Below are 25925 nucleotides of genomic sequence, written 5' to 3'. Positions count from 1 at the left end.
TGGAGATTCTTCTGAATAATGTTAAAAGCAGATTGCAGGTCCTCTGAGACCCTTGTTAAGGTTCAGGAAGAAAAATACAAAATGGTGTCATCCGCATAAAAATGACACCTTTCTTTTGTTACATTCTGACACAAGTCATTTATATAAATAGTAAATAAAATGGGCCCCAAAATGGACCCCTGAGGGACACTATTTTGTATAAGTAATGAGTTTGAGGACACACCATTGACCTGAACACTTTGTGTTCGGCCACTGAAGTAGTTGCCAAACCATTTGACAGCTTTTAAAGACATTCCAATATCCACCAATCTCTGAGACAGGACAGAGTGGTCAACTGTGTCAAACGCCTTTGACAGATCTAAAAACAGTGCAGCACAATATTCTTTAGAATCAATAGCACTAAATAATTTAACACTTTCATAGTGGCAGTGACAGTGCTGTGTTCTTTACAAAAAACAGACTGCAAATCAATTAAAATGTTGTTTTTTGCTAAATAATCTTTCAAGTGTTGACTTATAAGCCTTTCTAAAACCTTGGCTAAAAAAGATAGCTTAGATATTATCCTATATCACATACCCTTCACCATACCCTTCATAGGGAGTGACACTCTAACAGCCAATCATGTAACAGTATCAAGTTTGGTTGCGCCACATCACTCTCGCGTGTTGGATTCTACCATTCTACAATAACAGAACCGGCGGCGTGTAGTGATAAGTGGAAAGTGAGTGCTGCAGCAAGCGAGGAAATTGTTGATAAAACATGAAAAGTCAGTATGGCAGTTTTGGGGATTTTATAAGTCTGACCGTCGTCCCCACCAACACTACCGCAAACTTGTTTCACCACCTTAGCCGCGCTCACACTTTGGAGCAAAGCCGTATTCGCCAGCAACATCTGCATCTGCTACACCGCACAAGCAGCAGACTGCCATGGAGAGGTACTCTGCATCAGCGCCTTACTAAACACTACTAAGAAATAACGGAGGCAGACGTGCTGAGCACTGTCCAGAAGCCAGGTTACCAACCTAGCACTAAACCTGCAGAAAATAGTTCTTCTCAGGTTTCAGGTTTCTCTATGTTTATATTTAACACTTTGCACCATTTTATTACACCTTATTAAGCAATTCTTACTTATTGTTTCTTCACTGTGATTTTAGACTTATGTTTACATTTTAATTTTGATTTCCATGGTTGTGTTGACATTTCTGCTTTTATAACTGAGGGGATTATAATCAGAGGAAAGTTAAGTTTAAAATAAAAATGTTTAAATTTAATATATTTTTCTTCTGGTCCTTATTTTAAATAGGTCATAAAAAATATCAATAATTATCGATATCGACCGATATGAAACACTTATATCGTGATACAGTTTTCAGCCCTACCCACAACACTATCTGGTTGGTAGATGTTAGACTTGTATCAGCCAATCAACACTCACCACTGAGTCTCACTTCATGTCCCGCCCACAGCACTATCTGGTTGTTAGATGTTAGACGTGTAACAGCCAATCAGCACTCACCATGACATTCAGCAGCCTCAAGCAGAAGTGTCTCCGACTCCGGGTGAGTCTCCCCCCTCCTTTCATGACTCATTAAGGAAACTCTAAAATAACTATTCACAGAGTAGCGCCGCTTTCAGCTAAGAGTTTTATTATATTAATTTGACTTTATGGGCCCTATTTTAACGATCTGAAACGCAAGTATGAAACGCAAAACGCAAGTAGCTTTGTGGGCGGATCTCGCCGTAGTTCAACATCACGTCTCCTTAAGTCCTCTAATATTTCCTCATTTATGTCATCAACACATCCATGATTCCTTGAAATGTGTAAATCACAACAAGCCACAAAGAATGCTGCGACTTTTTGAGGATTGTACTGTAAAGTGCCTCCTGATCTATCCAAACACCTGAAGCGCATTTTCAGTAATATTTTCCTTTGTTATTATGTATGGTTTGCAAAAATGGGAACTGCTGCATCCATTTAGATGAGAGAAGTGTATACGCGTTGTGCACACGCTACATTATGGCCAAGCATGCGCCCCTAAAATAGCATCTGAATAACCTAATTTATTTATAATAAACCATTTAATTTATATTATAACAATAACTTTATATTAAAAAAAATTAATTTTTAAAAAAAAACAACTATTAAAAAAAAAAAAAAAATTAAAAAAAAAAATAAAAAGCTAACTTTTACACTAAGCGCCACTTGACTTTAGACTAGCACCACTGACTTTAGACTAGTACCACTGACTTTAGACTAGTACCACTGACTTTAGACTAGTGCCACTGACTTTAGACTAGCACCACTGACTTTAGACTAGTACCACTGACTTTAGACTAGTGCCACTGACTTTAGACTAGTGCCACTGACTTAACACTAGCGCCACTGACTTTAGACTAGCACCACTGACTTTAGACTAGTACCACTGACTTTAGACTAGTGCCACTGACTTTAGACTAGTGCCACTGACTTTAGACTAGTGCCACTGACTTTAGACTAGCACCACTGACTAGCACCACTGACTTTAGACTAGCACCACTGACATTAGACTAGTACCACTGACTTTAGACTAGCACCACTGACTTTAGACTAGCACCACTGACTTTAGACTAGTACCACTGACTTTAGACTAGTGCCACTGACTTTAGACTAGTGCCACTGACTTTAGACTAGTACCACTGACTTTAGACTAGTGCCACTGACTTTAGACTAGTGCCACTGACTTAACACTAGCGCCACTGACTTTAGACTAGCACCACTGACTTAACACTAGCGCCACTGACTTTAGACTAGCACCACTGACTTTAGACTAGTGCCACTGACTTTAGACTAGCGCCACTGACTTTAGACTAGTACCACTGACTTTAGACTAGTACCACTGACTTTAGACTAGTACCACTGACTTTAGACTAGTACCACTGACTTTAGACCAGGTTTTTCCTGGTCAGTGGCGGAATTGTTTTCTGAAACTGCAGAATAGCACCAAGTAACGTATGCCCCGGAACACGCCTCCTATTTTCACTGAACCGCCCCCGGGAGCCCAAATACATTCCCTAATTTACCGACGTGCGTCTGTGGAGGGAAAAGTCCGCTGGGCGTCGGGTGCAAAATAGAAATGATACATGCATCGGTGTACAAAGGCAATTGCGCTGAGTGCAAGATAGGGCCCTATGTTTGTGTGTGTGTGTGTGTGTGTGTGTGTGTGTGTGTGTGTGTGTTCGCACATCTGTGTGTGTGTGTGTGTGAGAGTGGGAGTGGGAGTTTGTGTGTAAATATGTGCATGTGTGTGTGTGTGTGTCTGTGTGTGTGTTTGTGTGTGTCTGTGTGTGTGTGTGAGTGTGTGTGTGTCTGTGTGTGTGTGTGCTCCCCCCTCTCTCTCCTCTCTGAATAATGTGTGTATGGAGACCCGTCAGCCTCCGTGGTTTTAGACTCATATAAAGGACATTGATTACTGGATAGAGAGCTGATGCTGCAACGTTTCCTCTGATGATGAGATAAAGAAGTCATGTTTGATAACAACAGATAAAGAGCAGCTGCTGATTAGGGTTGGCATGGCGATCTGACGGCCTTGAAGGAGCTGATGGGATAACATTTCACTGGAAGTGTACTTCTACCATTTCATGTTATATATATTTTCATGTGACAAATGAAATTGACCCATTCACATTGTACTCTCATAACATCACAATTTACACACACACACACTCTCACACACACACAGACACATACATAGACACACACACACAAACACACACAGTCACACGCACACACACACAAACATACATTTAGAATAGAATAGAATAGAATAGCCTTTATTGTCATTGCACTGTGAAGGTACAACGAAAATTAGGGTGCTCTCACAGAGCCACCCTTGCACCACACAAAAAATAAAAACAAACAACAAGAAAAAACAAGGAACGACATACTGTATGTCCAGGCAAGGACAAGAAACAGGCTCCGCGAGCAATATGCTCTCATTTAAAATAGTATCTATAAAATATCCATAAAATATAAAAGATAAAAAATATGTCTGTAGTTATTATAAAAGTTTGGCGTGAGCGCTTATGATAGAGTATCCATGAATGTCATGGACAAAGTGAGTGTCCATGAGTATTGGCAGTCCGTATGGCCCAGGGGAAAAAGCTGTTTGTCAGCCTGCTGGTGTGAGATTTGATTGACCTGTAGCGTCTCCCCGAGGGCAACAGATCAAATAGGGGGTAAGCAGGGTGTGAGAGGTCTGTGGTGATGGCCTTGGTTTTCCTAAGGCAGCAGGAGATAGCAATGTTTTCCAGGCTGGGCAGTGGGCAGCCGATGATTTTTTGTGCAGTGTTTATAACTCTCTGCACCGCCTTCCTGTCCGCCGCTGTGGAGCCTGCGTACCAAACAGTCAAGCAGTACGTTAGTACGCTCACCACAGAGGATTGGTAAAAAGCCATCAGTAGCTTTGTGTCAAGATTGTTCTTCCTGAGCACACGCAGGAAGTGTAACCGCTGCTGAGCTTTCTTAATCAGTGCCCTGATGTTGTGAGTCCAAGAGTGGTTAGAAGAGATGTGGGTGCCCAGAAACCTGAAGGTGGTGACAATTTCCACCCGCTCTCCATTTATAAGGAGGGGGGTGTAGTCCTGTCTATGCTTCCTGAAATCCAGAATTAGTTCTTTTGTTTTAAGAATGTTCAGGGTCAGGTTATGATCCTTGCACCAGTACAACAGATCTTTTACCTCTGCTCTGTACGCTGTCTCGTCCCCGTCGGAAATATAACCAATCACTGTGGTGTCATCGGCACATTTTATTATGTGGTTGGACTGATGGGTTGGAGAACAGTCATGGGTGTACAGTGCGTACAGCAGAGGGCTCAGAACGCAGCCTTGAGGAGAACCAGTGCTGAGTGTGAGTGTGGAGGAGTGGTGTGGGCCGATTCTCACAGATTGTGGGCGGCTCGACAAAAAGTTTTTAATCCACATGCAGGTGGGGGATCTGTAGCTCCATCAATTTACTGCAAAGAATGTCTGGAATTATTGTGTTGAACGCTGAGCTGTAGTCCACCAAGAGCATCCTCACATAGTTCTTTTTGTATACCAAGTGGCTCTTACACGTACACGTACACACACACTCATACACACACACACACACACACACACACACAGTGACAGACACACACACACACACACACAGACACACATACACACAAACACACACCCACAAACACACATACACGTACACACACGGAAACACATACAAGCACACACACACACACACACAAAGACACACACACACACACACACACACACACACACACACACACAGAGACAATATTAGAATCAGTCTTTAACTTGTAAACGTGTTTTCAGACTATAACATGTTGACAGGAAGATCTCACTTCCTGTTTTCTGTCTCAAGTGTTAAAGTCATCCTTCCAGCTGCTGCTTCCAGTAACTTCCGTCTTCTTTCAAAAACTCCGTTACACAACCACGTTATACCACGAGGACACTACAACGCAAGAGAAATCTTTGTTCTGTTTATTTTAATATATATATATATATATATATATATATATATATATATATATATATATATATATATATATATAATATGTCATTCCTGTTCCTGTGTTCTGTTGAAAACAGGAACTCTCAAACTCAAATCAATTTCATATATTTATTTACACACAAGACAGGGTACTTATTTACACAAAAGAAATTATGATTATTGATGCAACAGTAAAACTGAGAGGTAGATACACTAAACACTGAAAGAAAGAGTTGCACAAACACACACACACACAAACAAACCCAGAGAGACTGTCCGGAAACAAGAGAACACCGGTGAAATAATAATATATACAGATACATATACGAGGGGGTACAGGTGAAATCACAGGTGTAATTTACGTGGGGTGTTAAAACCCCCAATAATAAAAACTGGGCTTTTTCCGAAGTTATTTTTTTTTAATTTAGAATTTAAAAAAAGTTTATCTGCCATCAGGGTGTGGTTTGTCTTCAGCCTGTTCTGGCTACAGCGCTGTAGATGATGGAGTCTTCCACCTCCTCCACCGGTCTGAAAATGAATAAATATCAAACAGAAGATGAGTCATTGGAGAGAAACATCGTCATCGTAAAACACACTTCATTCAAAGTGGACAGAAACTAAATAAAACTATCAAAAGCCGTCTTGGTTCATCTTTCCACTGTTCCAACAATCACCACTCTGGTTTGGTTGAAATAAACCCTTAATTCACCCATTTACATGTGGAGATATGCTGGCTCTATACACGCTAAAAGTCCTGATTATTTACATGGAGTCTGGTGGAGATATGCTGGCTCTATACACGCTAAAAGTCCTGATTATTTACATGGAGTCTGGTGGAGATATGCTGGCTCTATACACGCTAAAAAGTCCTGATTATTTACATGGAGTCTGGTGGAGATATGCTGGCTCTATACAGGCTAAAAGTCCTGATTATTTACATGGAGTCTGGTGGAGATATGCTGGCTCTATACTACGCTAAAAGTCCTGATTATTTACATGGAGTCTGGTGGAGATATGCTGGCTCTATACACGCTAAAAGTCCTGATTATTTACATGGAGTCTGGTGGAGATATGCTGGCTCTATACACGCTAAAAGTCCTGATTATTTACATGGAGTCTGGTGGAGATATGCTGGCTCTATACACGCTAAAAGTCCTGATTATTTACATGGAGTCTGGTGGAGATATGCTGGCTCTATACACGCTAAAAGTCCTGATTATTTACATGGAGTCTGGTGGAGATATGCTGGCTCTATACACGCTAAAAGTCATGATTATTTACATGGAGTCTGGTGGAGATATGCTGGCTCTATACACGCTAAAAGTCCTGATTATTTACATGGAGTCTGGTGGAGATATGCTGGCTCTATACACACTAAAAGTCCTGATTATTTACATGGAGTCTGGTGGAGATATGCTGGCTCTATACACGCTAAAAGTCCTGATTATTTACATGGAGTCTGGTGGAGATATGCTGGCTCTATACATGCTAAAAGTCCTGATTATTTACATGGAGTCTGGTGGAGATATGCTGGCTCTATACACGCTAAAAGTCCTGATTATTTACATGGAGTCTGGTGGAGATATGCTGGCTCTATACACGCTAAAAGTCCTGATTATTTACATGGAGTCTGGTGGAGATATGCTGGCTCTATACACGCTAAAAGTCCTGATTATTTACATGGAGTCTGGTGGAGATATGCTGGCTCTATACACGCTAAAAGTCCTGATTATTTACATGGAGTCTGGTGGAGTTTGGTGATGGCGTTTCATGTTAAACTAAAACTAATCTTACTCTTTAACTAAAAGGTCTATCTCTGTAGGGATCCTTTCCATAATGTTGTCAGACACTTAGAATAATAATCTGAGTCTGTCAGCAGCAACAACAGAACTTTTAGTGGATGCTAACTGATTAATACTGGACCCATTTTAAAGAGTTTGATCACATTAGTCACTTAGAAACCACTGCAGGGGGAAAATATGGTCCATGTTGAAAATACCAAAGTCCCCCCTTTAATACCAGGTATGAACAGGGCCATGTTTAGCAGCCTCCAGTACCTGGCCTGCTTCTTGTTTGTGAACTGGACCGAGGCGTAGCTGACTTCCTCCACAGCGCTGCTGGGTCCCTGCTGCTCAGCAAGTGGCAGCAAGTTGTTGCTGTAGATGTTATCAGAGTGCTGAACACCACAGACAGAAAGAGATGAAGAAAGACAGGAAGGGATGAAGAAAGATAGGAACAGATGAGGAAAGAGAGACTCATGCAAGAAGGAGGCTATCACAGGTCCTTCATTCCAGCAGCAGTCAGACTCTTTAATAGAACATCATAATGTAGCACTGCTCACTGTTTCTGCAACATGAGCCATCACTGGACAATATTCTGCACTATGCATATTTATTTATTTATTACTCTCTGTTACCTCCAACTGTGCAATATGTCATTTATATTCATCTGTACATCTGTGTTTGAATACTGTCTGTTTATACATTATATGTAAGGGTGTTTATTGTGTAAATATGTGTTTTTATTACTATAATTATTATAACTAATTCTATTTTTTCTATTTCTTATACTTTATGTATATTTTTCTCCTATGTTTACTTAATGTGTATTTGTATGATTCTGATGAGTGCACATTTTTTCTTTTGAGCTGCTGTAGCATTTCCCCAGTGTGGGATTAATAAAGTCTATCTCATCTTATTTTATTCATCACACAGATCCTTCGTCTGCAAACTAAAATAATCAGTGAAACACCTCCACTCACCTTTTGTTCCTCGTCCCGTCCCACGGCTGTCTGGTCCCGACCTGCTGCTCTCTTCCTGCAAACACAACACCATGACCACAATAACACAACCACATGACCAAAATAACAAACACAACCACATGACCACAATAACACAACATAACACCATGACCACAACAACACAACACAACCACATGGCCACAATAATAAACACAGCATGCTATTTAGGAAAGCACTATAGATATAATTATTAGGAATGTCACAATTCCATACTCTTTTCTTTCTACTTTTCTGTTTCTGCTAGCCATCCACAATGTTACCGCTGCATTGCTTCCTGATTTTACAAACTACGGAGCGCCCCTAGGCCCAAATCACAGAATGCTTTTTGTTAATTGCACGTCAAAAGATTTAGTACTGTAAAAGGAATTTGCGTTAACTTGTTATTATCACATTAATTTTGACAGCCATACTTTATATTCTAAAACAATAACACTGGGTTACACATGGACAAAGTTTGAGTGCAAAGGGTAATAAATATCCATCCATCCATCCATCTTCGTCCGCTTATCCGGGGTCGGGTCGCGGGGGCAGCAGCTCCAGCCGGGGACAGCAGCTCCAGCCGGGAACCCCAAACTTCCCTTTCCCAAGCCACATTAACCATCTCTGACTGGGGGATCCCAAGGTGTTCCCAGGCCAGGTTGGAGATAAAATCCCTCCACCTAGTCCTGGGTCTTCCCCGAGGCCTCCTCCCAGCTGGACGTGCCTGGAACACCTCCCTAGGGAGGTGCCCAGGGGGCATCCTCACCAGATGCCCGAACCACCTCAACTGGCTCCTTTCGACGCAAAGGAGCAGCAGCTCTACTCCGAGTTCCTCACAGATGACTGAGCTTCTCACCCTATCTCTAAGGGAGACGCGAGTCACCCTCCTGAGGAAACCCATTTTGGCCACTTGTACCCTGGATCTCATTCTTTCAAATATAATAAATATGGAATGATTGATATAAACTGAGCTGTATAACGAAGACAAAGACAGACAGATTTATTAAACTACCTTTTGATGATGCAGACGAGAACAACAGCGAAAAGAACCAGCAGGACCCCGACCACCAGACCAGCGATCAGAGGCAGACCTCCTCCTGCAGAACACATCAGACATTATCAGGAGGTGCGATCACAGTCAGAGGGAAACTCTTTAACCTTGAAGCATCTAACGTCATGTTGCTCTGTAACAATCTGACATGTTAGCTTCAGCTGCTTTATAAGAGGATAATATGTCAGATGTTCACAGACTGTTCTGCTGCAAAACAAGCCGCCAAATAGACCAATCACTGCAGGTTTAAAGTCTTAAGGCCCTATTTAAAAGATCTAAGTGCACGGCATGAAGCGCCCTGCGCAGGTGTGTTTAGGGCGTGTCCAAATCCACTTTTGTTAGTTAGACGGTGGAAAAAAACGGTCCGTGCGCCGGGCGCCTGGTCCTAAAGGGTTGTACTTAGTGTCTTCATTAATCAGAGGTGTGTTTTGGGCGTAACATGCAATCAACCAATCAGAGATCATCTCCCATTCATCAACCAATCAGAGATCATCTTCCATTCCCTTTAAAAGCCAGGCGCGTTTTGACCTTGGAGCATTGCTATTATGATGGAGGATTTGCACCGTAATATTTTTATTTGTAATCTTCTGCATGTGTGTGTGTGTGTGTGTGTGTGTGTGTGTGTGTGTGTGTGTGTGTGTGTGTGTGTGTGTGTGTGTGTGTGTGTGTGTGTGTGCTGCTGTGTGTCCCTGTGTGTGTAACAAGCATAGTGTGTGCGCGCTTTTGCACGAGCCTAGGAGCATTTTACTAATGCTCTGTTAAAATAACAATGAAATGCTGCGTTATTGACTTTAGACCAGGTTTTTGTTGGTCAATGGCGCCATCACTTCCTGCTGCCTCAAGATAGCAATACTCCCAGAATGCACCTGAACACACCTCCCTGTAAGACCAGCACGCCCAGAATGCACCTGAACACACCTCCCTGTAAGACCAGCACGCCCAGAATGCATTTGAACACACCTCCCTGTAAGACCAGCACGACCATGGGCCACAGATAGGCGCAGGTGCATTTATTATTTAAACAACATGGGCGCTGGACGGGAAATTGACAACTGCAAAGACACTTGCGTCGGGCTTTGCGCTGTGCTGGGTGCAAGACAGGGCCCTGAGTGAGGTGTGTGTGTGTGTGTGTGTGTGTGTGTGTGGGGGGGGGGTGCGTGATCACGGAAGGCTTGTATCATGTGGACGCGTCGACAGTTTTGTTGTCATTACTTAGAATTCCTCATGGGGGCGACAGAAACTACGTACTATAGCTTTAAGGTGGTTTAGATTCAGTTTGTAGTTTCTATAGACAGACTTGTTGAGTTTGGATCTGGTCTGAAAATGTTTTCAGATAAAAACTGATCAAACTAACCTTCCTCGTCAGACTCCACATGCAGGCTGTACGGCTCTGAGAGGGTGCGCTCGTTCTTCTTCAAACCACAGGTGTAGTTCCCAGAATCCTTTGCTGTCAGATTGCTGAGATGGAGGGTGGGGCCAGACTCTGAGAGGGCGGAGCCATCTCTGAACCAGCTGACCTCCAGTTGGTGGATAGTGCAGATAGCAGAAGAACAGTTCAATGTGATTGCTTCACCTCTTTTAAACTCTCTGTCATCTCTGGAGCTTCTTATCTTCATCTTTGCACCATCTAAAATACATTTACAGTGTTAGTTTTTAATACATTATATTAGATTATGACTTGTTGGAACTGATGATCCCTGTTCCTCATGTTGTTACGGACCAAGATCACTATACAACTAAAGGTAAAGACAGCCCTAAATCTTTTAGGCTGACTCTACTGTCTTTTAGAGGCTGTAGCGGATTCTGTTCCAAAGCTAGAACAATACATTGGTATCAAAGTAAACTAGACAACCTAAGGAACCCATGCTGTGCTAGCTTGTTGGGAAGGAAGTCAAATATGGAGAGGGAAAAACTGGCATGGCCTTTATCAAAGGTGTCCATTAACCAGTGGCGATTTTAGACCATGTTTTTTCATAAATTTTAGTTCTTCATGTTAGAGTTTGCGAACTTGTCTGTTAGTGACAAATAATTACACATTCAAATAAACAGGTTTAATATCCTGTGTCGCTGTCACTGATGTTATGCACCTGTGACCCAGTAAAGGAAGGTTTTATTTTTAATTTATTTATTGTTTACACCTCATTATCATTTCATATGATTCTGGTAGTCCATATAGGGACAGTTCAATATTTTACATTTATCCTCTGTATTAATAATAAATACATATATATTCATTGTTATTCAGTGAAATTACTGATTTAAATTAACACTTTTGCAGGGCACTGTATCTGTGTCACATTCTCATTAGGGGCTGAGCCCCCCTAAATGTCTGATCCTAGAACTGCCCCTGCTGTTAACCTCTGACCTCCAGATATCTGAATGAACATGGGTTCTGTACATACCCACGAGTCTCCTCTTTACACACACACACACCTTATGATAATCCCATGCAGTATACGTGTGTTATTGTACCTATTTTAAAATGGTGTGTTTGAATATTTCTGCAGACTGGGGTCCCTAAACAGTCTCAGAGTTGCATAAATTGGGTCTGCCTGTGAAGAATCTTGTGGATTCAATAAATCCAATTAGGATAAAAATCTCCCCGGGGGAGCATGCCCCCCAGTGTGCTAGGTCTGGGCTGAGACCCTCCTCCCCTGTTCTTTGATACATTTATTCAGCAGTAATATTGTAAAATCAGATAAAAACCAGATGAGATTTAAGAAGAAGATCCTCAATGGGAGGAGGAAAGATTACAGATGGGTCTAGTGACGTTTTCTGAAAAGAACTCCAAACAATGTCCCAGAAACCAGTTCCCTTTCTACATGTAGACCAGGACAGGAGATGGTCCAGATTACAGTGTGTGTCTACCTGTGTGTGTGTGTGTGTGTGTCTCTTTGCGTGTGTGCGTGCGTGTGTGTGTGCATATGTGTGTGTGTGTGTGCGTGTGCATGTGTGTGTGTCTGCACGTGTGTGTGTGTGCGTGTGTGTGAGTGTGCACGTGTGTGTGTGTGTGTGTGTGTGTGTGTGTGTCTCTGTGTAGCTGTTTCCTAATTTGGTTATAACCAACCGAGTCTCTTCCTGTTCCTTGAAATGCTCTTACCTGCGACTCTGACTCTCACTCCTGATTGGCCAGTAAAAGTTGCTCTGCGATCATTATCTTCCATTCTGAAGCGAAAAGTTGCGTCATCTTCCTTCTGTAGATGTGAGATCTGTAAAGTGCAGTCTCCCTTCTTGTCTCCCAGGTATCTGTAACGAGGGTTGTTGTTGTTTGTTTCGCTGTCGTACACAGACGTAAAGATAAGCTTACAGGTTTCATGGTTCTTGCACCAGACGACTCTGATGATCTCGATCAAAACTTCTCTTCCGTTGACATCGACAGACTTTGGCGATGTGAAGGAGCAGGGGAGGGTGACGGTCGATCCTTTTATACCACAAACAGGATCTGGATAGTTCACTCTTTGACCCAGAGCTCCTGACAAACACAAGAAGAAGAAGAAGAAGAAGAAGAAGAAGAAGAAGAAGAAGAAGAAGAAGAAGAAGATGATTGTAGTAAATGAATATCAGAATCCAGTGTCTCTGATTCTCTTCTTCTTTATTAACTGATGTCTGATTGTAAAAACAAACATTTCTCACCTGTGATGTCATCTCCTATTAGACTGGATTTATATTTGAGGGATTTAGAGAAACAACCCTGAAAGTCTCACCATGACAACGGCAACTCTCACATCTTCTTTTACAAAATAAATAATCCTAATATCTAAATTATAAACTGATAACATAAAAAAATAACGTGAATGTGTGTGTGTGCGTGTGTGTCTCTGTGTGTGTAGCAAGCATAGTGTGCACGCGCTGTGCACGAGCCTAGGAGCATTTTACTAATGCTCTGTTAAAATAACAAGGAAATGCTGTTTCCTAATTTGGTTATATACAACTGTGTCTCTTGCTGTTCCTTGAGATGCTCTTACCTATGACTCTGACTCTCACTCCTGATTGGCCAGTAAAATGTCCTCTGACATCATTAGCTTCCATTCTGAAGCGAAAAGTTGCGTCATCTTCCTCCTGTAGATCTGAGATCTGTAAAGTGCAGTCTCCCTTCTTGTCTCCCAGGTATCTGTAATGAGGGTTGTTGTTCTGTGATTCGCTGTCGTACACAGATGGAGTCGATCCCTGACAGATTAAATGGTTCTTGCACCAGACGACTCTGATGATTTTGATCAAAACTTCTCTTCCATTGTCATTGACAGACGTCAGTGGTGTGAAGGAGCAGGGGAGGGTGACGGTCGATCCTTTCACAGCCCAAACAGGACCTGGATAGTTCACTCTTTGACCCAGAGCTCCTGACAAACACAAGAAGAAGAAGAAGAAGAAGAAGAAGAAGAAGAAGAAGAAGAAGAAGAAGAAGAAGAAGATGACTGTAGTAAATGAATATCAGAATTCAGTGTCTCTGATTCTCTTCTTCTTTATTAACTGATGTCTGATTGTAAAAACAAACATTTCTCAACTGTGTGTCATACTGGATTTATATTTTTGGTATTTTGAGAAACAAACGGAATTGGGCAGTCATATATGATTTAGCAGTATTATAATTAGCTTGCGTATTGCGAAGAGCTATATTTGCATTAACCTGACCCTGAACTGGGCTGTTTGCTTGTGTAATGCATAGAGACGGAACATGGTCACATGTGAAATTTCCTGTACGTGCCTTCTGACTTGTCTTTTGCCCTTATGTGTTAAAGGCCGGCACACCATCAGACAAAGAGGAGAAGGCACCACACCACCCAACACACCCACACCCCACCCTCCCCCCCCCACCCACCCCTTCCTGTGAGGGAAACGCACCACAAAAAACACCACAAAAAAAGCCACAAAAAAAAACCCACAAAAAACACCCAAAAAAGACAAAAAAACCAAAAACCACAAAAAAAACCACAAAAAAAACCCAAAAAAAACCCACAAAAAAAACCCACAAAAAAAAAAAAAAAAAAACAAAAAAAAAAAAAAAAAAAAACAAAAAAAGACACCAAAAAACAAAAAAAAACAAAAAAAACCACCCAAAAAAACAAAAAAAAACAAAAAAAAAAAAAAAAAAAACCACAACAAAAAAACAAAAAAAAAAAAAAAAACAAAAAAAACAAAAAAAAAAAAAAACCAAAAAACAAAAAAAAAACAAAAAAATATTATACCAGTTCACTTCCTCTGTGCATTACAAAAACAAAAAAACAAACAAAAAAAAAACACAAAAAAAAAAAAAAAAAAAAAAAAAAAAAAAAAAAAAAAAAACCTACATAAAAGACAAAAAGAAGGAAAAAGCAAAAAACAAAAGAAGGAACAACAACAAAACAAAAAACGCCACAAACACACACACAAATAGTATCTATCCACCATTTACATATCTTCTATCCACCATATATATAGTATTCATCCCATTTATATATAGTACAAAAAAAAAAAAAAAAAAAAAAAAAAAAACTATCCTACCATTTACGTTATCCATTTAATATAGCCTTACCTACCTATATATGACTATCCCTCCATCTATATATAGTCTACCTACCATTTATATAAGAAAAAAAAAAAAAAAATATCTATACCATTATTATCACATTTAATAGTATCCACCATTCATATAGTAGCCTCCACCATTATCCACCACTAAAAGTATTCTCCACCCATATATATTTTTCCTACCATTTATATAGTGTCTATCCTACTTTAATACTACTAATTTTTACTACTTTTTATACTAATATAACCCTAATAATCATATCAATTTATTATATACTAATTTTAACAATTTATTACAATTCCTATACTAATACTATCAACTAATTTTCTTAAAAAAACAACAAAAAAAAAAAAAAAAAAAAAACAAAAAAACAAAACAAAAAAACAAAAACCCAAAAAAAAAAAAAAAAAAAAAAAAAAAAAAAAAAAAAAAAAAAAAAAAAAAAAAAAAAAAAAAAAAAAAAAAAAAACCATTTAACCTTCCACCTTTTATATAGTTATACCATTTATATAAGTAGTATCCTCCATTTATATATAGTTCTCACCATTTAATATATGTCTCCTACCATTTTTCCTTCCAAAAAAAAAAAAAAAAAAAAAAAAAAAAAAAAAAAAAAAAAAAAAAAAAAAAAAAAAAAAAAAAAAAAAAAAAAAAAAAAAAAAAAAAAAACTTATCCTACCTATTTATAATATGTAGTCCTCCACATTTTAAAGTAGTTTATCCATAAAAAAAAAAAAAAAAAAAAAAAAAAAAAAAAAAAAAAAAAAAAAAAAAAAAAAAAAAAAAAAAAAAAAAAAAAAAAAAAAAAAAAAAAAAAAAAAAAAAAAAAAAAAATGTCCTATCCCTTTTTATATCCACCATTTATATATGCTATCCTACCATTTTATATAGTCTACCATTTTAAAAAAAAAAAAAAAAAAAAAAAAAAAAAAAAAATCCTACCATTTTATGTTCTATATTTTAGTCATTATCCATTACCATATATGTTTATAAAAAAAAAAAAATGTCCTTCTTACACTATATATCTATCCATTTATGTATCATTCTTTCCTATTTATGTATTATCCATTTTTATATATCCACTAAAAAAAAAAAAAAAAGTAGTCCACATTTTATATATATAGTTATCTATTGTTCCATTTTATCTGTCATTAATATAGTACTATCCATGTGTTCCATTTATGTATCTTCCACTTTATATATAGTGATCCACTATGTCTACCATGTGTAGTTATATAAAAAAAAAAAAAAAAAAAAAAAAAAAAACCAAAAAAAAAAAAAAACAAAAAACACAAAAAAACAACAAAAAAAAAAAATAGTATCTATCCATTTATATAGTCTGTCTATCCTGTGGTCCATTTATAGTAGCTACTATGTTATCATTTGTGCTATACATTTATATTGTAGTTACCATTATATATAGCTATCCAACTGTTATTTTATATATGTGTGTCTATCCATTTTATAGTAGTCTATCCACTTGTGTCTATGTGTATCCATTTATATGTGGTATCCATATGTGGTATCCTATTTATGTGTTATCAAAATATATTACCCTATCCATTATATGTGTATCCATTTTATATATAGTAGCTACCATTTTTATGTATCCATTTATATAGTAGTCCTACCATTTATATATATTCCTAGTTATCTATCTATGTATATGTATCTATCCAACCATTTATATATAATAGTCCTATCCATTTTATTAGTGGTCTATAAAATTATGTAGTCTATCCATCCATTTATATATGGTATATCCATTTATATATAATCCATCATTTATATATGTGTGTATCCACCATTAAGTGTGTCCTATCTATATATCATACAGTAGCCTATCCATATAGTCCTATCTACCATTATATATAGTACTATCTACATTTATATATAGTATATCCTACCATTTATATATAGTAGCCTATCCTACCATTTATATATAGTAGTCTATCCTACCATTTATATATAGTAGTCTATCCTACCATTTATATATAGTAGTCTATCCTACCATTTATATATAGTAGTCTATCCTACCATTTATATATAGTAGCCTATCCTACCATTTATATATAGTAGTCTATCCTACCATTTATATATAGTAGCCTATCCTACCATTTATATATAGTAGTCTATCCTACCATTTATATATAGTAGTCTATCCTACCATTTATATATAGTAGTCTATCCTACCATTTATATATAGTAGCCTATTAGTAGTTGAAACCTGTTACCATGGGAGCCGAAATATAAACGGACACGCCACGCAGCTGACACGCTCGCGCGCCGCTTCCAGTGTGTAACCGGCCTTAGGGCACCTTGTGCTTCGGACGCAAGGATTTCACTACCTCAGCACTCAGAGGAATTACACCCAGAATCTGCTAGGGTCGGGGCTTAGTTCATTTTCATTTTTATTCAACTTATCTTATTTATTCTGTGTTTTCTCTGCTTCATATAAAATAAAAATACCTGAGCTCGTGTTGAGCTAGGGAACCAAAAAACCCGGGAATCTTTTGTGCCTTTTTTGGAAGACTCTCTTTTTCCTCCACCCCTGCCGTTAAGCGGCGGGGACAGCTCAGACTCCTCTTTAACCGCCAGTGGCGAGTTGCAGCCCGGCGGGGACCGATCTTGACAGTCACACCTCCTGTTATCTCCCAGCGGAGTGAATTTCCCTACCTGCTCGGCTGGTCAGAGCCCGAAAGCTTTCGGCGCGGCGACCAAGGAAGGCTAGCGGGCGCCCTTTGGAAGGAAGGGACCTTCAGTGATCCTGGGAGGAGTGTACTTAAACCGTGAGTACTTAACCCTTGTGTTGTCCTTCGGGTCCCAGTGACCCGAAGGACAACACAAGGATGATGTACTTCCGTTTACTTTGTTGATAATTGCTCTCTAAACCCTGTTTTGTGTAAAGTAAGTAAGTAAAGTTTATTTCTAGAACACATTTAAACACAGTTTAAGCTGACCAAAATGCTGTACAAACAAGAACTAAGGTGCTGTATTAACCCTTGTTTAGAGAGCAATTCTCAACAAAGTAAACGGAAGTACATAATCCTTGTGTTGTCCTTCGGGTCACTGGGACCCGAAGGGCAACACAAGGGTTAAGAAAAATCATTTGGTTGTAAAGATTACCTCGGGCAGTGCTTTTCATGTGTGTCTGTGTGTTTGTTAGTGTGAGTGTGTGTGTGCGTTTGTTTGCGTGCATGTTTGTATCTGTGGGTGTGTGTGTTGCTCTGTGTGTGTGTGTGTCTTGCTCTGTGTGTGTGTGTGTGTGTGTGTGTGTGTGTGTGTTGAAGCCATCCATCCCGTTTAGCATCATCTTAAAAAAAGCTACAAATATTAACTCATTATATTCCACATCTCTCAAAGCATTCTGGGTATTCTTCAACTTTTCTAAACCATTCCTACTAATTAAATCCATTCCCACTTTTCCAACTCTTCTCACTACTTCACCTTCTTCTTCCACAATCCAAGCGTCAGCCTTTCACCACAGAGTAAAGGATCTGAAGACTTGTCCCCCCACTGACTGGGTCCATGTTGGGACTCTGGTCTTACCTGTCAGGACCAACATGACGGCCCAGAGAATCTTTTTGTCCCAAACTGCCATCCTTACTTCAGTCTCTTCAGGTTGGGGCTCCTGACAGAAGAGTGAGCCGAGCGCTAACTGACTGACGGACAGACAGGTTGTGACAAGTTAAGAAACTGTTTTGTCACTTTCTGACTTCCTTTTTTCTTTCTTTTCCGAGAACTCTTTTCTTACCAACTTTGCATTCTTTTACTGTTACTTCCCTAATTTCTGAGAAGAAAGTTCCTCAACACGGCTGATTAAAACCCAACTACAGACTCCACAGAATGAACTAACGTGGACAAAAAAGCAGCAAAAACGCAGACAAAAGTTGTGGTATTGAATGAATGATGAGTTAATCTGACAGGGTTTTGTGTGTGTGTGTGTGTGTGTGTGTGTGTGTGTGTGTGTGTGTGTGTGTGTGTGTGTGTGTGTGTGTGTGTGTGTGTGTGTGTGTGTGTGTGTGTGAGAGTGTCTCACACAGGGCGTGTGTGATGCGTCAGTGCAGTATTACTGGGATAGTAGTGTCTGTGGTTTAGCAGTCTAGTAGTTATTCAATGCTGCATGCTGCTTCTGTTTGCTACATGCTGCTTACAGCTACTGCCACCGACTAGCCCTTGTGCAAGGGCAAAAAGAGGAGCAGAGGGCGTAAGTGTCTTCCTGATGGGTCCATGCTCTTCAAGGACCGCCACGAGATTCTTGCCCATTGGGCAAATCATTTTGAGAGTCTCCTCAACCACACCAACCCTGTCAACCTACATATTCTGGATAATCTCCCAGACCTGGCACCAGCCACCTGCTGACCTCTTCTCTTTCTGCTCTCAACGAAGGCGGTCGCTTTTCTCCCTCTCCCTCCCAGGCCTACCCTGCTTGCTATCTTGTCTCGTGCTGTCTGCTGTTTCTTGTACTTTTAGAGTCTCTCTCTCGGCACTGCTCCTAAACTACGAATTATGGATTTGATCAACTGGTCTCTCAGCGCAATTGACACCATATTCTCGACGAGAAGCTCGGGTTCGGGGGAACCTGACTGCCCTGCCGGGACGTTCGTAGCCGGCTACACGATGGACGCGTGGGAGAGGTGGCGGACCGTGTGTCTGGCGGTTCTTTCCGTGGAGGACATTGAGGATATCTACCTATTCGGAACCATGATAACAGGTCTTTTGCTGATTGGCTCAGGCATTGCCCTGGTTTATCGAGAAATTAAGAAGAAGACGGGAGCAGAGCAAATTACCAGGCTGCCCGTCATGGTTGAAGCTGTGGGCAGAGCTGTCGGAACTCAGATTGTGACTCTGAACTCCATGAGCCACAAATTGGATACTGTGATTATCATGGGCCCAAAATTGGATACCATCTTGGAGAGACTGTCAGCTCTGGACAAGCTGGACAACATCTTGGGGAAACTCACGGTTTTGGCAAGGAAATTTGATCGTTACGGAGACCAGAGGGGACACTTCAGAGAAGTCGGGAGTGACTAACTGCCGGATCCTGGCCCCAAGACAAAACAAATTCCAACCTTATCTTTTCGGCTCCTGAACCAGCGCTGGCCTTGGCCCAGGCCGGTGTTGAATACTCACTCCCCCTGGAGCACTACAGCGAGGCACACTCTTCATTTCCCCACCCGACTCCCACTGACACCTGTTGATTGTTGACTCGTCCTGGGTCCTGTTTCAGGGCTGACTCCATGGCAACCGGCTGTGTATCGCAATGACAATCGTGCGGACTAGATAAACCAGATTACGGGGGCCAGACGTAGCTTGACTAATCAGGCCTACAAACACGAACTTTGACATACATACAGATTTGCAACCACACCCCACCCCCCTATCCAGCGCCTTCACCGCTTCTTCCCCCAGTCAGGCGGGCAGGTCTGGGGCCAGCGCCTTTGTTTGGCTGCAGGACCAGATGTCTGTTTGCCTGTCCTGGACTACCTCTACTCCATGACCCCCATCCCGATGCACCCAACATCCCACCCCCACTGCGTGTCATGTTATATTGTTATGTTGTGTTATGTGCAGCAGTGCAAATGTATTGCTTGTGTGCTTATGTGCTGAGGTGTTTTTTCCTGTTCCCACACTGTTCTTATCTTTATGAGGATAGTCTGAGAGCGCCTTTTTTATTTCCCTCTCCTCTCCCAATGTCATGCTGTATCTGTTGCGAGAGTTAGGAGAGAGTTGAGATGGCGCCGCATATGGCGACTCGGTGTGTTTGTGCATGTTGCTTTAATGTTTTAATGTGATTTGCACTTACGATACCAAGACACATCCCTCGTGTGTGTAAACATACTTGGCAATAAAGCTTTTCTGATTCTGATTCTGATTCTGAACCACGCACCTGAACACCCCAACACGTGACTCAGAACTCCGGCAAGCCACCGCAGGTCTAAAGAATAACAAAAGCACTGGACCCGATTGAATCCATACAGAGGTTTTCAAACACGGAGGATACATCCTCACATCCTGCACCTCCTGATCCAAAACATCTGGGAACATGGCATCCTCCCACAGGACTGGAAGGATGCTAACATCGTGGTCATTTACAAACAGAAAGGAGACAGAGCAGTCTGCGGCAACCGCCACGGGATATCTCTCCTCTCCATCGCAGATTGGTTGAACACATCTTGGAAGCTGTGCTTCACAGTGTGGCTTCCAGAAAGCCAGATCCACGACAGACATGTTTTTTCTTGAGGCAGCTGCAGGAGAAGAGCAGAGAGCATCACAAAGAACTTTACGTAGCCTTCATCAACCTCAGCAAAGGTTTTGACACCATCAGCCGTGAGCTGCTCTGGAAACACCTCTCCAAACTTGGGGTACCACCCAAGTTTCTCAGCATCTTACAGCAGATGCATGATGGGATTCAAGCCAGAGTGCTCACGGGAGAACTCCTCATCAACCTAGAGGCCTTCCATAGCCGCAGCCTACAGAAGATCCTCAGTTTGTCCTTGGAAGATCGAATCCCCCATACAGATATCCTCAGTAACACTGACTCAATCTGTATGGAAGCAGCTGTGGCCAAAACAGACCTGCACTGGATAGGGCACACCATACGCATGCCTGAACACCGCCTGCCCCGCCAAGTCCTCTACAGTCAACTAATGGGCGCAAAGCGCTTCGCTGGAGGGCAAAAGCACTTTAAGGACTACACCAAGGACCTCCTAAAGTAAGTGATGCAAAATACAATGTTTAAAATTGATTCTGAATTTATGAACTGGTGTGAATTAGTAATGTGGACAAAAAAAGAAGAAAAGAGAGGAGAGAGAGGGGGGCGTAAACACGCATATACACAAACACACATACACACACACACACACATAGACACACACACAGACACGCACACACACAGACACACAGACACAGACACAGACACAAACACACACACACAGACACAAACACAAATACATACACGCACACACACACATACACACAGACACATAGACACACAGAGAAACACACACACACACAGACACACACACACACATACACACACAGATGCACATAGACACACACACAAACACACACAGACACAAACACACACAAACACACAGACACACACACACACACAGACACAGACACAAACACAAATAAATACATACACACAACACACACACACGCACTAACAGACACACACACACACACATATACACACACATAGAAAATAGACACACTCACACACACATAGACACACAGACACACAGAGAGAGACAGACACACACACTGATACACACACACACAGACACGCACAGACACACAGACACACACAGACACATACACACACACAGACACACACACACACACATTCACACACAGATGCACATAGACACACACACAAACACACACAGACACAAACACACACACAGACACACACACACACACATTCACACACAGATGCACATAGACACACACACAAACACACACAGACACATACACACACACAGACACACACACACACATTCACACACAGATGCACATAGACACACACACAAACACACACAGACACAAACACACACAAACACACACAGAACACACACAACACAGACACAAAAACAAAATAAATACACACACACACACGCACTAACAGACACGACACACACAACACATATATACACACACATAGAAAATAGACACACTCACAAACACATAGACACACAGACACACAGAGACAGACACACTGATATTAATACACAACACACACACAGACACGCAACACACACACACACACTGATACACATACACACACACAGACACACACAATACATATAGACACACAATACACACACAGACACAAACACAACACACACACACAAAGACATACACACACAACAACAAAAACAGACACAACAACACACACACAAAACGAGACATACAAATAACACAGACACAACACACATACAATATAGACGCACAAAACACAGACACAGACATACAACAACACACACACACAGACACACATGGAGACATTAACGCTATCAACAAGATACAGACAGACACACACAAACAAACACAGATACAAACAAGCAACAACACACAGACACAACACACACACACACACAAACACAAATATAAACACATATATACATACCAACACCAACACCCATAACAAAACGACACACAACACACAACACACACACACACACACATAGACACAACACACACAGAACCATAGACACAAAACACACATATATATTACACATCACAAGACCCACACACAACTCATGCACAAACACACAACACACAACACACAACAAAAAAACACACATAGACACACAAACACACATAGACACACAGACACACAACAGACACACACACACACCACAGACACACACACAAACACACACAGACACACACAGAGACACATACACACACACAGACACATACACACAGACCCACACACAGACAGACACACACACTATCACACACACACACACACACAGAAACAAACAAACACAAACACATATGTACACACAAACACACGCACCCACACACGCACCCAAACACATACACACACACAGACACACAGACAGACACCGAGACACAGACACATACACGTACTGTACACACAGACACACACACACACACACACACAATAAAATGTAAATATCAAAACCCAAAAAGAAGATCCCAACACCAACAACAAGCAGCAGAATGATAGACATGATGAGAACAGATTGAGAGATTAGAGAGTTATAATGTGTCTTCATCCCAGATATAAAAACAGAAATGGAGGGAGCCCATCTGATATCTGAAGGCAGCAGCTTCGTGGAGCAGCAACTGGAAAGGCTCTGTCCCATATTGGGCAGTTTGCAGATGATCTGTATCTGTGTTTTATTATAAAGTTAATGTAATAAAAGGTGTTCTACTTTGTCTTAGCTACAGCTCTGAGTCTCTCCCTCTGCTCCTGTTTACTGAGTCTCACTTCATGTCCCGCCCACAACACTATCTGGTTGGTAGATGTTAGACTAGTAACAGCCAATCAGCACTCACCACTGAGTCTCACTTCATGTCCCGCCCACAACACTATCTGGTTGGTAGATGTTAGACTTGTATCAGCCAATCAACACTCACCACTGAGTCTCACTTCATGTCCCGCCCACAGCACTATCTGGTTGGTAGATGTATATCAGCCAATCAGCACTCACCATGACATGCAGCAGCCTCAAGCAGAAGCGTCTCCGGCTCCTGTTAAGACCGAAACCACAGGAACAGCGCCATGTCTTAACCTTCTAACACCGCTCTGGTAAAAAATTACCGATTTACACATTCCCTTTACCATAAATATGGCATTTTTCAGCAGATTGCCTCAAGACCTTATGATATCCTTTACAGAAGGCATTTGAACACATAACATTCATTGTGAATTCTTTGAATTTTAAGTGATTTATTGAACTTGGTCACACATTTTGTTTACAGAAAGAGTATAATTTTCATCCAGGAGATGAAAGACATCTCCATACACACACTCCTACATCTAGACACACTCACAGTGATAAACACACACACACACACATACTGTGGACACACATGCGCGCACACACATACATACACACACAGACACACAGTGATAAACACACACACACACACAGTGATAAACACACACAAACAGACACACAAACACACAGATAATATTAGGATCAGCCTTTCACTTATAAACGTATTAAACGTGTTTTCAGACTCTAACATGTTGACAGGAAGATCTCACTTCCTGTTTTCTGTCTCAAGTGTGAAACTTGTCCTTCCAGCTGCTGCTTCCAGTAACTTCCATCATCTTTCAAAAACTCAGTTACACAACCACGTCATACAGTGAAGACATTTATTTATTTTAATATCAGTAATATATTAATAATCTCATTCCTGTTCCTGTGTATTGTTGTCGTCTCTGAAATTGGAAACAGGAACTCTCAAACACTTTATTTCAAATCAAATTCATATATTAATTTACATACAAGACAGAGTACTTACTTACACAAAAGGTAGACACACTAAACAATGGAAGAAAGAGCTGCACGAACACACGCAGACATACACACACACACACACACACACGCACACACACACACACACACACACACACACACACACACACACACACACGAAAAAAACCAGAGAAACTGTCACCGAAACAAGAGAACACTGGTGAAATAATAATATACACAGATACATAATAATATACACAGATACACACACATACACACACACACACACACACACATACACACACACACAAATGCACACATGCACACAAACACATCAGGGCGGGGTTAGTCTGGACTAACGGAAGAATATTTCCAGGATAAACCTTCCTCTCTATGCGAATTACACGCTGAACATATCAAGTTTAGAAGAGAGTTTGGACTGAGCACCAAGGCAGGCCTGCTCGGTTCTTTCAGGGACTGATTGTAAAGATTTAATAAGAATATGTTTAGATCATTTCCTCTCTAACTGGGAGGTTTTGGGACTGATTGCTGTGATTGCTGTGGACGAAGTACACACGGAGATACACTAGTAGAGCCAATGAGGTTTAACCATGTATCAGCTCATTTAAAGTTCCCATTGCATGAAAATGTCACTTTATTATTTTTTTAACATTAATATGCATTTCCCCAGCCTGCCTATGGTCCCCCAGTGGCTAGAAATGGTGATAGGTGTAAACCGAGCCCTGGGTATCCTGCTCTGCCTTTGAGAAAATGAAAGCTCAGATGGACCAATCAGGAATCTTCTCCTTATGACATCATAAGGGGAAAGATTACCTCCCCTTTCTCTGCTTGGCCCACCCATGAGAGAGAGGGACATCATGGCTTTCAAACAAGCAAAGTGGCAGTTGGTCAAGGTCACACCCCCACCCTCCACCTTGCCCCCCCTCTCTCCTCCTCAATAGCTACAGACACAGAAATGGCACATCCTAAGGAAAGCTCATTGTGGGACTGGCTCTAGTCGCTGTAATTCAGCACCAAGGCTGAATTTCGGGATAGCGACTTCAGATACAGTATTAGGGGACCACTAAGGCCTATATAAAA

General features: G+C 40.9%; 1 protein-coding gene across 1 annotated transcript in view; it reads right to left on the bottom strand.

Annotated features, from left to right (window-relative positions):
• Nucleotides 1-25925, bottom strand: part of LOC120562999 — a gene marked incomplete in the record, with an annotated part of 504869 nt that overhangs the window by 17632 nt on the left and 461312 nt on the right. The window contains 2 exon segments of the mRNA XM_039807004.1: nt 10708-10980; nt 12454-12825. Of these exon segments, the coding sequence (XP_039662938.1) occupies nt 10708-10980; nt 12454-12825 (645 nt within the window).

This window comes from Perca fluviatilis, chromosome 7 (assembly GCF_010015445.1).
Source record: "Perca fluviatilis chromosome 7, GENO_Pfluv_1.0, whole genome shotgun sequence".
Taxonomy (NCBI): Eukaryota; Metazoa; Chordata; class Actinopteri; order Perciformes; family Percidae; genus Perca; species Perca fluviatilis.
This window is presented reverse-complemented; position numbering and strand designations above follow the sequence as displayed.